The sequence below is a fragment of the Patella vulgata genome, chromosome 5, assembly GCF_932274485.2.
Source record: "Patella vulgata chromosome 5, xgPatVulg1.2, whole genome shotgun sequence".
In the NCBI taxonomy this organism is placed as follows: domain Eukaryota; kingdom Metazoa; phylum Mollusca; class Gastropoda; family Patellidae; genus Patella; species Patella vulgata.
In genome coordinates this window covers 67,735,668-67,751,978 of record NC_065883.2, presented here as the reverse complement: position 1 = coordinate 67,751,978, position 16,311 = coordinate 67,735,668, and the positions used below count along the sequence as shown (strand labels likewise).

General features: G+C 35.4%; 1 protein-coding gene across 4 annotated transcripts in view; it reads right to left on the bottom strand.

Annotated features, from left to right (window-relative positions):
- LOC126821881 (uncharacterized) overlaps positions 1-16,311 on the bottom strand; it is a 53,996-nt gene that overhangs the window by 9,785 nt on the left and 27,900 nt on the right. For all 4 annotated transcript variants that reach the window (XM_050550466.2, XM_050550464.2, XM_050550463.2 and 1 more), the window contains exon 4: positions 6,590-6,892. In XM_050550466.2, coding sequence (XP_050406423.1) covers positions 6,590-6,892 — 303 coding nt within the window. The remainder of the gene's footprint in view (positions 1-6,589; positions 6,893-16,311) is intronic.

The following is a 16,311-nucleotide window of genomic DNA, read 5'->3' as shown; positions in this document are numbered from 1 at the left end:
GCTAGAGACATGAATTTTGCTGGACAGCATCAATACCCCCCTGGTCCTTCAATTCATCAAATGTCAAACCTCAGCCTCAGTGGGTTTTTTATATGCAAAATGTATGGAAATTGTTGGGTTTTTTTTTTGTCCTATCCAAAAGACTAGGCAACACTATACTCTGTGTGCCAAGGGGATTAGTAGATGAATAAATAAACTTATAGAAAGAACACAGAAACACAATAATACTGATATTGATGAAAGCTGATACCCAAAAACATGATGATAGGGAATTCTAATATTAATATAAAATTCACAGCATCTCTTCAGGACAAGATGTCAGTCTCAAGGGAAATTAAATAATTCCATTGAGTAATCAATGATGAGTTCAAACCATGTTCTGTAACCTAATTATAGACGACCGGTAATCTTCTCATTACGACACCGTGCCATTTATTCCTGGTAGAAAATTTCAACAACTCTCAAGGGAATATGAATATTCTAATAGACCATGGAGAGGAAAATTTCACAACAGAACATTTAATGCACAATATAAGGTGTCAACATGCAAGCTGTTAACCATACTAGGGGGTTGGATGGCCGAATGGTTAGCATGTGCACTGTATCATGAGGTCTGTCATTGAGTCAGCTGGGGTGGTTTCGATTCCCCGGTTGTAGGTGACAAGGAGTAGGGTCGCCTGTCCAACCTCAAGGGTTTTCTCCGGGTCCTCTGGTTTCCTCCCACTGTTAAAGACCCGTACACGCAAGCAAATTATTGAAATAAAATTGAACCATATGATAGTCCCAAAATGACCTGGTTGTGTCAAGTGGATGTTAAACTCTCTCTCTCTCTCTCTCTCTCTCTCTCTTTCTCTTTGTCAACCATATTGGGACTGGTTTGGGAGCTACGGTGGCTCAGTGATTAATGTGCTAGTTCACAAACCAGGAGATCCTGGGTTCGATCCCAGTATTGGCCCAGAAACTTCCTCACAATTTCTAGCCTGGTTTTCTCTTGTTAGTGGAGCAGAACAGAGTGCATGACAATAAAAAATGTCTAGACATTCAGATGTGATGAAAACCATAGGTCCGCCCTTGTAATAATTACCCTACACGTAAAAGAACCCTTAAGAGCTTAAATTTGATGAAGAGTTGGCGGTAATGCTGCTGTTTGGGCAGAATTTCCCTCATTGCATACTGCATGGCATATGCCCATCTTCCTTAGCCTGGGAGCCACGGAGGCTAAGTCTGTAAGATGCTGGCTCAATTATAATCTTGTGGGTTCTCCCCAGGGATGGGATTTCGCCTGTATATTATCCAAACACCCAAAATTGTCTGACCGGGAATATGCCCAATTGGACATCAAGACATGATGAATAGGCCTTATATTCAAAATTCCAAAATTAATATAGTGTACTGAGTGTATAACTACCACTCCCCCCAGTTTCCTGCCACTGCTGAAGACCCCTACAGGCAAGAGGATTATTGAAATAAGTGTTTGCCTAGTTTACATCAAGTATATGTTAAATTCCACTTTTCTCTCTATCTCAAGTGAACTTTTACCATGTTCGTCTGATATAAGAAAGAAGCTAAAATAAGTAAGTTTATTGGCTATTTCATTTTTGTCATAAAATCGTATCTGACTGGATCAGGAATTAACAGTGACTGACTGTTCGGCGTCTTTTCTCAGACCAAAAACAAAATTAATCTGATTGTTTTTATTTCACGGAAGCCATTAAGAGATGTCAAACGTGGACATTTGATCAATTTCCATTAAGCAGAAGAAAAAGATATTTATTGTGGCTTCTGGCATCCATTAACATTAGTGATTGTTAATTACATCTCACTATCAAACTAAACTAATTATTTCATCTTCTTCTCTCTGTTAATAAATCAACTCTATAATCACAGAATTTCTTACAATCAAAATATTTACTTTCCTAGAGAGGGTGTAGGATTAGGGTTGTATAAAAGAGAGAGAGAGAGAGAGAGAGAGAGAGAGATGGGGTTTGATGTCCACTCGACACAAACTAAGTCATTTCGGGACTAACACATGGTTCAATTTTATTTCAATAATTCGTTTGCACATAGGAGTCTTTAGCAGTGGGAGGAAACGGGAGGACCCGGAGAAAACCCATGCGGTTAGACAGGCGACCCTACTCCTTGTCATGTACAACTGGGGAATCAAAACCACACCAGTTGATTCAATGACAGACCTTATGATACAGTGCGCACATGCTAACCATTCGGCCATCCAAACTCCCGGGTTGCATGAGTCTGTAATTAAACATGGGCCCTTCCATCAAAACGATTACTACATAAAAGCGGGGATTAACAGTCACTCAACAGAAACTAGGTCATTTTAGGACTAACTTATGGTTTAATTTTATTTTAATAGTTTGTTTGTATGTTAGGGATCTTTAATTAACAGTGAGACCCAGGTGAGGTTGGACAGGTGACCCTACTCCTTGTCACGTACAAGCGGGGAATCAAAACCATGCCACTTGACTCAATGATAATCCTTACGATTTAAGGCATTAAACCCAATCCCCCTGACTCCATGACAGACCTTATGATTTAAAGCATACGTGTTAGACCACTTGACCCACCACAGGTTCACTCCCTAGTATTTGCCGAGAAAGTTCCTCAGGATTTTCCGGTGCGGTTTCCCCTTGTCAATAATGCAGGACGGAGGACCCGAGAAGGACAGTGTCTAGCTGTTTGGATGGAACATAAAAAACAAGCTCCTGTGAACGCAATGGCTTGCACATAAAAAAGAACCAATGACAGTTCGAATTCAAAATAGGAGTAGGTTGTAGCAACCTAAACTATATTGCGTAAGCCTGTCTTCATTACCCCAGTCGATGCAAAAAAGAAGGACTTAAACCCCATTTCATTCATTTCTATTGTCCCACGCAACTGCTGACATTTTTATCTGCAATTAATTTTGGGGCTTCCCCTAAATATTGCCTAATGCATCTATACCTGTCACTTCAATGGCCTTCAGAGACGAGAATTACATACTCAAGAATATCAGTGTTTTTAATACAAAATACAGTCAATTTTATTGTCAGTCAAATATTGGAAATGGCATGTGACAGGTCCATACATAAATTTCGCTTTTTACAGCCAAAAATGACGATTATTTTAAAATCAATCATTGCGAAATAAATATTTATGTTAAACCTACTATTGATTTTTCTCTGCGGAAATTGTTCCCGTATAATGAAAATCATTGTAGTACTCGACAGGAAACCATTCTGATATCGGTAATTATATAAAACCTTGGTACTATTATCTAAAAATAGCCGAAGTCCTTCAGCACAGACTCTCGGTGACAAAATAAAAGATTCCGAAAAACTTACGGAAATGGAAATTTTATCAAATTTTCATTTGGAATTAATGTAAATAGACATTTCTATCGGCTTTCACTGTTACCATACTTTAAATCTTAGTTCATTTCCAGGTATTTTTTTTCTTAATTTAATCAAATTCTTAAAAAATTCCCAATTTTCAGCTAAATCAAATGAACACTGCGTTATCTGAGAGATTGTTATTAAAATCTTCTTGAAGAAATACAAGTAGTGTGTAAGGCCATATCAATTTGAATTTCTCTTCTTCAGGAACAGATTTTAAAAATTCTGCCTCCAGTTATTCCAAAAGCTCATTTAATAACAAAACGCAACTAGTTTGCTCCTCTCAAAAGCTTTCAGGATGGGGGAGGGGGCGGGGTGAGAGATGTGGGCGAGTGGGGGTCTCGTAAGCTCTGTCACTGAATCAAGTGCATGGTTTTGATTTCCTACTTGTACGTGACAAAGTGTAGAGTCACCTGTCCAGCCTTGTGGATTTTCTCCAACTCCTATGGTTTATACTCACTATTAAAGACCCCTGGGCGCAAGCAAATTATTGAAATAAAATAGAACCATATGATAGTCCCAAAATGTCCTTGGACTTTAAACTCTCTCTCTCTCTCTCTCTCTCTCTCTCTCTCTCTCTCTCTCTCTTCTCTCTCTCTATTTATTTTATTTTAGATAATTTATTAAGTGTAGCACAGATAACTTTTCCAATGTTTTTTTTATTCTATTTATTTTATTTTAGATAATTTATTAAGTGCTGCACAGAGTTATCCTAGTTTAACCAATTCAACAAATGCTACATCTAACACCCTGACTACCAAAGCAAAACATCCGACACAAGAATTGAGTGAGTTATTTATTGATCCAGCTCCTGAAAAACTAAAAATTAAATTGCCTTGGTCTAAAGTACAGGTTTTTTCATAAAATAGATTTTTCAAAGCTTGTTAAAAACATTTCTCACTTGAAATGACAACTAAAGAAATAATCGAAGTTGATAAAGAACCAAACATCTAAAAAAGATTTTTTTAAACAGGTTATCAAGAAAAAAATAAGTTTGTCGTCAATACTTTGAACTGGGGAATCAAAATGAAGATAAATTTTTCACACATTTTTTAAACTTAGTAAAAAAAAAAGCAAGGATGAATAGAAAATTTAATAGCATGAATTTTTCTTTCTATTTTTTCTCCAATATTTCAAGAGTCTTATAGTCAACTGGCACGCAAATATTTTTTGTGTTTTCCACTTTATGCTAATATCATTTCCCCAGCACAAATGAACAGAAGATGTATTTAACCTTAGAACTAGAAGGTGTATTTAACCATAGAAATAGAATACCAAATTTATTTTCTGTTCTTCAGGAATACCTTATTTCTTCTTAAAAGACTTATTTAAAAACCAAAAGTAGTTGGTTTTGCTGTTCAAGAGTGTTTAGTTCCAAACATTTCAGTTTTGAAATTATGAAAAAAACATATTTCACATTTCGAGCACGTGTACATTAGCCCAGTAGGTGCGTAAAAGTAGGATGTTAAACCCCATTTCATTACATCATTTAAGTGGCTATTTATTTATCAGGGAGTCACAGTGGCCCAGTCGGTACGACGTTGGATTGCAAACCTGAAGTTCCAGTGTTCGATCCCTGTGTTGGCCGAGAAAGTTCTTTAGGATTTCCCACATGGTTGATCCTCCTTGTCAGTGGTGCAGGGAGAGAGAGAGAGAGAGAAATGGGGTTTAACGTCCACTCGACACAAACTAGGTCATTTCGGGACTAACATATTGTTTAATTTTATTTACATAATTCGCTTGCGCGTAGGGGTCTTTAGCAGTGGGAGGAAACCGGAGGACCCGGAGAAAACCCACGAGGTTGGACAGGCGACCCTACTCCTTGCCACGTACAACCGGGGATTCGAAACCACGCCAGTCGACTCAATGACAGACTTTATGATACAGCGCGCTCACGCTAACCATTCAGCCATCCACCCCCCCCCCCCAGTGGTGCAGGACCGAGGGCCTGGCAAGGGACAACATATAGTTATTTGGATAGGACGAAAAACTGAGGTCCCATGTACACATTGGTGTGCACGTTAAAGATCCCTTGGCAGTTGGTATTTGATATAAGAGTAGGTTGTAGCACGACTGTCCGGGCAAAATTTCCCCCATAGCACACTGTATGGCAAATGCCCATTTTCATTAGCCCAGTGGAAGCAGAACAGTAGGATGTTAAACCCCATTTCATATAGTTTTATTTATTAATCAAGACCCCTGAAGAACAGAAAATCAATTTCTTGTGGCCTAAGACTGAAAAATAAACTCAGTTTTAAAACTCAGGTTGGGTTTAACAAAGTAATGAATGAATACCTTTTTTACAGATTCTAACCTCTAGTTTATTTAATCCATTTTTTCGTTCAATATGTAAAGAGTCTTATCGTTTCAACTTTCACAAAGATATTTTTACATTTTTTTTACAGGTTGTTACGATTGATTTTTTTTCTGTTTCGAATGTTTGAGTAAATAAAAGACTGGTGCCATGGACAAACAGAACAAACAAGTCTGTGTTAGATGACAGACATTGACTGATTGATTGACAGCTTGTAACAAACACTTGCCATCGATATGCTTTACATTTTATGTTTTTTAATAAAAAAAAGTGAAAAAAATACAAAATTAAAACGAAATCGAGAAAATGAATTATTTCTTGGAATATCTTTTATGTACACTGTTTTAATAGAAGACACAAATATTGTAATTGCTTTCTTGAATATCTGCCATTACGGAAGATGTGTAAACACATTTTTTTTTGGCATCACTGAAATAGAAAGCACGCCAGTTGACTCCATGACAGAGCTTATGATACAGACCTATTCCGCCATCCAACCCCCCAAACCCTGAGGAACTGAAAGTTCAATTTGTTGGCCCTAAATCTTAAATAGTGCATAATTGTGCATTATTTCAATAATTTGCATTGCCAGTAGGTGTCTTTAATCTGAGGTTAGACAATTGATTCTACTCCCTGTCATGTACATGGTAGGAATTAAAACCACACCACTTTATTCAATGACAGACCTTATAATCTAAAGTGTATGAGTAAGACTATTTGGCCACCAAACCCGCTTATAGTTTCAGTGTTCATATTAATAACTGTTTCCTGTAAACTTTGTTAGCGCTTTGAGCAAACAGTACTGTTTGGAGTCTAGCACTTTATAAGAGCCCTTATTATTATTATTATTATTATAGTAAAGAATAATTGATGATTTACTTACCAGATTTTGAAGATTGTGGTGTGAATGTCGTATTAATGTTGATCAGATACTCGGATAAATTCCCTGTAGATAATTCTTCCGTTACATTCACCAACACCACATCATCTGTTACAGTTACATCTGGTGGTGTTGTAACATCTGTTGACACAGGTGATGTCAGTGACAGTGACGTGGGTGACAACACAGTAGACAAAATAGACTCATCATACAGTGATTCAGTGGTGTTAATATCAATGTCAGTGACATTGGTGACGGAGCTGTCCGTTGTTACATCTATAGCACTGAAATTTTCTTCTTGGGTTGCTTTAATAAAAATATAAAAAAAACATATAACTATCAGTTTCAGCTCTGTTTATGATAAATAAACAAATCATGTAAGTCAGAGCCAGAGCTTTCACTGGTCAGTTTTAATGTATTTTATTTGCCAGGGCTTCCACTTCAAATTTTTTCCAGAGGGTTAATAGCTTATTTAATGGAGCTAAATCGCTAACATTTGGGACCTAGAAATTGACAAAAGTGGGTCGCAACGCATATAATTCTGTAATATGAACGTATATAAACTGATTTACATTCAATGGTTTCCGTTTTTACTCCAATTTCAAATCAGTTATGTTCGGCGTAATAAGCCAGCAGTCTCAAGCGAGTGCAAATTTCTAGTGTCTGGTTATTCCAGTCTACATCCGCCGTTTGATTTGGCTCAATGTGTCTAGCCTCGTCCCTCGAGTCTCTTGATACAACTGGGGCTGAAGCGCATTATGGTACACGATTCATGTACCAATGGTAAAATGTTTATTTTGTCTTAAATAGTGGATATCAAAAGCCCATCTTTTTCCGGTAAGATCACAACATGAATGTTGATTTAATTTGACAAATAATTCGTGTTTTCAATGTTGAAGATTTTGGATGATACTGAGTTAGAGACTTAGCTACTTTAAAGATACATTATGTAAGATTTCGATAAAGAGCTGGCCGTTCTTGCTATAATAGTTAAAAAATAAATAATGCTAAATAATATATTGAAAATTTCATTCAAATTACTTTATTCTGAGCGAAGTTATCACTGTTTGCAGTTTTGACAATATATGGCATTAATTGTTTATTATTGTAACAACAGTACTTGTTATTCAAGATTTTGCCTTGCTTCTCCATTTTTAAATTAAATATTTAAATGGTCTAAGCGTTCTAATCTACTCTTCCATAATGCATCTTTAACTATGATCACCAATTAAATTAGATGATAATTTTTAGTATTATCCCAATTTTGTTTACATAATTATCTAAGTTTATCTATTGTGTTTTTCTGGTGCGATATAGCCCAGTTGGTGCTAATGTGTCATTCAACAATATTTCATTTTATTTCATTTCTTTTGCATTTTAAGATACTGCTAATGCAACCCTCGCACTGGTGAATGATTGAAATAAAATTGAACCAAATGTTAGTCCCAAAAGGACCTGGTTTGAGTCAAGTGGACATTAAACCCCATTTCTCTCTCTCTCTTTCTATATGCTCTTGCAATACTCTGTTAAAATATATAAAAGAAAACAAAAAAACACTCTTAAAATTTATCTTTTTATGACATCTTTTTAACCTACTCCTGATATTAATATTTCCTTCTTTATGACGACTTTCAATATGTCGTTGCTATTCTGTTTTAAAATTTCATAAAAACAATAAAAACAACAGTCATCCTACGAACTCATGTTTTAAATTATCATAAATTTAGAATCCCCCCCCCACCCCTATTATTGAATATTTCGCAGTCTAAATAAAGTACAATCTATCTTTTTAACCCATTCCTGTAATTAATGTTTCCTTCTTTATGACGACTTTCTATACATCCTCGCTACTCAGTTAAAATTTCATCCCGCTAACTCATGTTTTAAATTATCATATATTGAGAATTCCCCCCTCGTTATTGACTATTTCCCAGTCTAAATAACATGACAATCTAATAAAGTATCGTAGCTTTAGTAATAATATCATTTTATCCTCGTTATAGACTCCGACCGTTCCAGGTCTAAGAACACCACTATGTTAAAAGCCAGTCGTAAATCAATCGTATGACGATCTTAATTCAAGCAAATGGAAAGTAAATCTCTTGAGATCTCTCTCCTTTTAATAGTTGACATGATTTTCCTATTCCGCTATTTCTTTCCGATTTATTCATTCTTGGTTCTGTGTTCGTATCCAGGGTTCTCGTCAATCATTATGGGTCTTAAGTGACTGTCGGAGAAATTAACTCGCTGATAAAAGTATAATTTCAAAGAATTTCACTTTAAAATATAATAAATAGTGTTAATTTTTTTTGTGACAAAATAATTTTTGGGAAAATTGGGATAATTCTAAAAACTGTCATATTTCTTTTTTTTTAAAAATGAAATGAAATGGGGTTTAACGTCCTAATGTTCTGCTCCGATTGGGCTAATGAAGATGGGCATGCGCCATACAGTGTGCTTGCTATGAGGGAAATTTTGTCTGGCCAGCAGTGCTACGGCATACTCTTATATCGAATTCCAACTGTCAAGGGATCTTTAACATCCACGTGGTCAGTGTGTACTTGGGACCTCGGTTTTTCATCCCATCCGAACGACTATGTGTTGTCCCTTGCCAGGCCCTCGGTTCTGCACCACTGACAAGGGGAAACCACGCCAGAAAATCCTGATGAACTTTCTCGGCCAACACCAGAAAACTGAGGTTTTTTAATAAAACACAACAAAAATAGACCAACTTGAAATATTTTGAAGTCACAGTCCTTCCATAATGCATCATTTTGATCAAATTAATTCACGGTTGGCTTCATTTCAGAGCCAATCAACACTTATTATGTCAAAGACGAAAAAAATATCTCGTCATTTTCTTTCGACACCCATCACCATTAGTCTGGTAGATTTTCAACACATGTAGTACAAGACAGGAAATGAAAAAGTTATAAATTTTTCAAATAAAATCAGATCTGTCTAGAAATTTTGTAAAATATGTTCAAGTTCATCGCAGATTTGACTGATTTACGGGGAAATGAACGTTAAACTTACGTTATTTTCCGGATAAAACTTTCGTCTGGTAATTTTATTACATGTCTGGAAGATTTTGCAGGAAATGAAAATAATTGATTTTTAAAAATACTGCCAATAAATATCCTGTCTCACTACAGATTAATTTTTTTTGTAGATTTTGATGTCTTGTTTCAATTGGAACGAGCTTGAAGCGCCATAATAGTCTCAATTTCTCTGGAGTTATAGTTGCTAAAATCATATTACATTAAGTTTTTAATTAATTTTAACTCATTTTTAATTAATCTTCAACTCAATTTCTATTTAACTTTAACTTGATTTCTATTTATATTTAACTTTAACTCAATTTTTAATTACTGGTTATTTTAACACAATTTTTAATTACTAGGTATTTTTAATTAATGGTAATTATAACTCAATTTTCAATTTTAATGGTAATTTTAACTCAATTTTTAATTACTGGTAATTTCAACTCAATTTTTAATTACTGGTAATTTAATTTCTAATTTATTTTAACTCAATTTCTAATTTATTTTAAAGATCCATATGGCAAGCAAATTATTGAGTATCGAAATGACCTAGACCTAGTTTGTGTCGAGTTGATTTTAATCTCTCTCTCTCTCCCTCCCTCTCTCCCTCACTACCTATCACTCTCTCTCTCATGGTCAATTGAGGTATTTTGAATTGTGGCAAACTAGTGGACAATATTATGAAAGTTCAATCTTAGTAATCGTCCAAATGTAGATATAAGAAACAAACCAGTACCACCTATAAGTGTTAGGGAAAATCTTTTTAAGTTTTCTTTTTAACCTGATTGATTCCAAGCCGGGAGATCATCTACCACAAATATTTTGTTTCTGTTTTCTTAATTAAATGTTAAATAATTAATTCGAGTATATTTTCCCATAGATTAAATCATGACAAATTTGGTGTTGTCGGAACAAGTTTCATTATGTCTAGAATAAACCATGGTTTCCAGTTAGCTTCATCAAGTTGCAGCAGTTAATGCAGTCAACGAACGACTGACTACAGTCAAAAAAGTATTATCCAGATGTCCATAAAAAGAGAAGAAGAGAACACAAGTAGCAATAAAACCCCTCCATATGGAGCAAAAAGAGTGAGTTAGGGAGTGTGTGAGTGAGTCTTGAGCATAAGGGTTCTTTAACAGTGGGAGAAAACCCAAGAAGCTAGACAGATGACCCTTATGCCACTTAACTCAATGACAAACCTTATGACTTTATGTTAAACCATTTGACCACCCAACCTCCCTGACCATCAGAGAATTGAAAGATTAGGTGTTATTAATCATGATAGTTTGACTAAAGCCATAATTCATTTCCTAGTTGCCTGATGGTTGAACTATCCCATAAGACCTACTGTCATCTATCAACTCTATCATCTAGGGTAAGATAAACACCTTTTGTAAACAATATTGTACCAGTTTACACTTATAGCTGGTTCAGATGCTTAAGTTGAACTGGTTTAAAAACCCTGGGGATCTTAAACCAGTTTAACTTTGTCGCCTGAACACCAGTGTGGGGCAAATAAACCAGTTTAAAAACCCCAGCTCGCAACCCATCTCCAGCTTGCTTTGAGCATGCACAGTATGCAGTAAGTTGCATTCCTGGGAAAATGTCCGGGTCAGGCAGTGCCAGTGTTATCAAAAGCATGCAAGAATAAAGAATATGAAGCTATCCATGCGTAGTTAACTCTAACCTCTAACTTTTAGTACGTATGAATGCAACACAACCCTGTCTTAAAACCCCCAGCGATTTTGAACTGGTTTAAAAATAAGCATCTGAACGGTATATTAGTTCTTGTATATGGTGTCATATAATTCTGTATAAAAATTAAATTTTGAATTAAGGCACCAGTACGATGTGTGTCTGTCTGTAAAATGTCTATATGTTTGTCTCTATTTGTATATATTTTTTATAGCGCTTGTTATATAACTGCTATCGTCCCGTCATTAATTGTTTTATTCCTTCTGTACATATATATAAATATCTAATAATCCTTTCAATTCTTTTCACTAATCACCTTGTAAATAATTCACTTTGAATATATAACATGTAATTGTCTGCGATATCACTTCGGTGCAAGCAGACAATAAATAAAGCAAAATGAAATGAAATGAAATGGGCTTTAACGTCCTACTGTTCTGCTCAGACTGGGCTAATGAAGGTCAGAGTTAAATAAAGCTATTTCCCACAATAAGGTACCTCTCAGACACAAATCTACATTTTGTCAGGCACAATCTCTCTGGGGTCATTTTCTTATTCCTCCTAGTCATTAATAAATGACATTGTGTACACCATGGTGCTGGGGAAGAAATGGTAATAGTTTGGAGGTGTAAATTTTCTCTTGAGACTTCAAATGATTCTTCAATTCTTTAATATATCGGAGCATAAATAATATCGTTATACAGTACTAACAGGCCAGTTACTGCACTTAGTAAGATATCCTAACTAGTGACTGCCTTCAATATACAAATTTTAGGAAAATCAGATAAAAGTCGATAGATGAGAGAGAGGGAGAGAAATGGGGTTTAACGTCCACTCGACACAAACTATGTCATTTCGGGACTAACATATGATTTAATTTTATTTCAATAATTCGCTTGCGTGTAGGGGTCTTTAGCAGTGGGAGGAAACCGGAGGACCTGGAGAAAACCCACGAAGTTGGACAGGCGACCCTACTCCTTGTCACACACAACCAGGGATTCGGAACCACGCCAGTTGACTCAATGACAGGCCGTATGATACAGCACGCACGTGCTAACCATTCGGCCACCCAATCCCCCGTCGATAGATGAACTATGCACAAAGGATTAAACAATATAATAAATCAATGGGATTAACATCGCTACCCAATGACGACTTGAAAAGTGATGACAGGTTAAGTTGATCTTAAAGTGGTTGATTTAAGAAACATTAATCATCTTTGCGATTGGCAGATTATCACACCATTATAATAGTGCAAGATAAAATTTATTTTCAGCACATGTACGTTTTGTTTCCTTTTAAAAAATTATTTTACGTTTCTGTTTTGTTTGAATTACATTTAGAGCAACACATGTATAATATTTTCAGTTGTTCGGATCTCAAAGTGACCTGCATGTTCCCCTGGATGCCATATTGTATCATTAAATCTGATGCCGTTTATTTTCTTTTTATAATATGGTAATTTTTACAAATTGCTCCAATCATCAAATGTTTAGATTGAAAATCAAATGAATCCAATACCCCTAAAATAAACTTCTTATTTCAACAAATTCATCTTGAGAATTGATGAGGATTGACCTTGTGGAAGCCATGTTGACCTCTGGCTAGTCAATGTTTTAATTAGTTCCAACCAGACAGTCATTGTATTAATCAAAACTCGCTATTAGTCATCAGTTGATTAACTGCAATTAAAGAGGCATTTCATTCAAAGCAAAATATTGATTGATTTTTAATGGGCACTAATGATAGCTCAGTAAGCTAGACGCTGGCTTGCTAACTGAGAACGTTCCTCAGGATTTTCGGGCATGGTTTCCCTTGTCTAGGGGACCTCACAAGAACAGTGTCTAGTTGTTGGGATGGGGCAAAAACCAAGATCCTGAGTACACACTGGCATGCACGTAAAAGATCCCTTGGAATTTTATGAGTAGGCCATAGCACCAATGTCTGGGCAAATTTCCCTCATAGCGTGTGTTAATCTTCATTTCATTTCGTCACCAATCATAAAAGAGAAGTTCCACTCAAAATAAATTACTGAATATCAACTATGATAAAAGAGACATTACACAAAAATTAAATTATTGATTTTACATCATTAATAAACGAGACATTTTACCCAAAATAAACTATTGATTTTCAGCTTTAATAAAGGAAATATTTCACTCAAAAAAAATTAGTTATTGTCAACCATAATAAAAGTGAAATTGCTCTCAAAATAAGTTATTGACTGTCAATATGATAAAAGGGACATTCCACTCAAAAAAAATTATTGATTTTCATCATTAATAAAGTAAACATTCCACCAAAACTAAATTATTGATTTTCAACTTTAATAAAGGAGACATTTCACTCAAAATAAATTAGTTATTGTCAATATGATAAAAGAGACATTCCACCCAAAATAAATTATTGATTTTTCGGATTTAATAAAAGATAAATTCAACCCAAAATAAATGATTAATTATCAACTACAATGAGAGATTTTCCATTTAAACTAAATTAATTACTGTCAGATATAATAAAAAAAAGACATTCCACTCAAAATAGATCATTAACTGTCAATAATAACAAAATAGATTTTACACTCGAACTAAATTAGTTACTGTCAAATACAATCGAACTAAATTAGTTACTGTCAAATATAATCGAACTAAATTAGTTACTGTCAAATACAATTAAAGGGATATTCTATTTAAATTATGGTCTCGGGATATCATCCAATATACCTGGATAACTGCACAACACAATATAGAAAGAACACAGATACATATATTCCCCAAGATAATACAAACAAACCAATAAAATCATAATTTAAACATACATGTACATTATACAAGAGCTAAATCTGCCTATTACAGGTTATTCTTTAGGCCAGAAATGTTATCTAAATTATCAATTAGACATTAATTAACTATGCCATCGCAAGCCTGCAATATTTAGCGGATTGAAATACATTTTTTTGAAAAATAATTAAACATACTGACTTTAGTAATGATGATCGAGGCTACCCTAAAATTCAAAATCTATGATCTCAGCATATTCTATTTACTTTATCTATTTTTTAACCATTATAGCGAGAACTGTCAACTTTTTTTTTCTAATCTCCCATAATGCCCGTTTAACTAAGAGTCACTGGTTATTATTTGAGATATTGAATCCCTTGCGAACTACAATATTGTAAAACTTTTAAAATGGTTCAATTCTGTTCTGTATTTACAAAGAAATAAACAAGCCAGTGCCACCTACAAGTGTTGGGTAAGATCTTTTGATGGGCCTCTTTTTAATGCGATTGAATCTAAGTCAGACGATTATCCACCTCTCTTTAAGACCCTCTATTATAACGGCAGGAAAATTTTATTGTCAGAATAAGGATATACCATATGTTAGCCTATGGACAGTATTAAAACCCACATTCTCTCTCTCAATCAACACATAATCTAGTTCCATTTACATTGGACGGCTGGGTGGTCTACTGGTTTAACATGTACACGGAAAATCACAAGGCTGTCAATGAGTAGGGTCGCTGGTCCAACCTCATGAGTTTTTTCCAGGTTCTCCAGTTTCCTCCCACAGTTAAAAATCTCTACCCCTATTCCTGAAATGGTCTAGTATGTGTGTGTCGCTCTCTCTCTTCTCTCTCTCTTCCTTCTCTCTCTCTCTTCCTTCTCTCTCTCTCTTCTCTCTCTCTCTCTCTTCCTTCTCCTCTCTCTTCCTTCTCCTCTCTCTCTCTCTCTCTCTCTCTCTCTCTCTCAATTTGTTAAGATTCTAAATCAAAAAAGGGAAGAATAAGCCTTGGAAGAACAGACTGAAGCCATAAAAGGTGATAGTTATAGCCTCTAACTTAAAATTAATTCCTGTTGTAGTATGAAAAAATTTAACATAAAAGAAGAAAACTGATTGAAAGAGAAAAAAACGACTCACGTACAGATATCTTGAGAGAAAAACTCTTTAGAAATTTCATTCTGCTTCATGGGGGTAAAAATCAAAGCACAATTTTTCTTTATTCTCTGTAAGAATAACGATTTCATCTTCCTGCATTATCAGTAGCCTTACTCAGTTATCCAACAATGGCAAGTTGAAAGTGTGATATCTTGACAGACAGGATCCACAAGGTCTTAGTGTTCACAATATCAGGATGTGTACTCGACTAGATTCTGTGATATCTTGACAGACAGGATCCACATGGTCTTAGTGTCCACAATATCAGGATGTTTACTCGCATAGATTCTGTCATATCTTGAAAGGCCGGATCCACATGGTCTTATTTTCGACAAAATCAAAAGATTTTAGTTGGGGACCGCTCAGTTCAAGTAGAGAGAGAGAGAGAGAGAGAGAGAGAGAGAGAGAGAGAGAAATGGGGTTTAATGTCCACTCGGCACAAACTAGGTCATATCGGGACTAACATATTGTTCAATTTTATTTTAACAATTCCCTTGCGAATAGGGGTCTTTAGCAGTGGGAGGAAACAGGAGGACTTGTAGAAAATTCGCGAGGTTGGACAGGTGACCCTACTCCTTGTCATGTATAACCGGGGCATTGAAACCACAGTAGTTGACTCAGTGACAGACCGTACGATTCAATGCGCACGCACTAACCATTGGGCCATCCATCCTCCTCAGTTTAATTAGAATCTATGATATTTTTAACTGAAGGTTCGATATGGTCTTATTGTCGAGGGTATCCATTCAGTTCATAAGAAAATTTGATATTTTTAATTGCAGGTTCCACACGGTCCTTTTGTCAAGGGTATCCAGTCAGTTCTAGTAGAATCTATGGTATTTTTAATTGCAGGTTCCACATGGTCTTATAGTCGAGGGTATCCATTCAGTTCAAGTAGACTCTATGATATTTTTAACTGCAGGTTCAACATGGTCTAAATATCGAGGGTATCCATTCGGTTCAAATAGAACGTATGATATTTTTAACTGCAGGTTCCACATGGTCTAATTGTCAAGGGTAACCATTCAGTTCAAGTAGAACCTATGATGG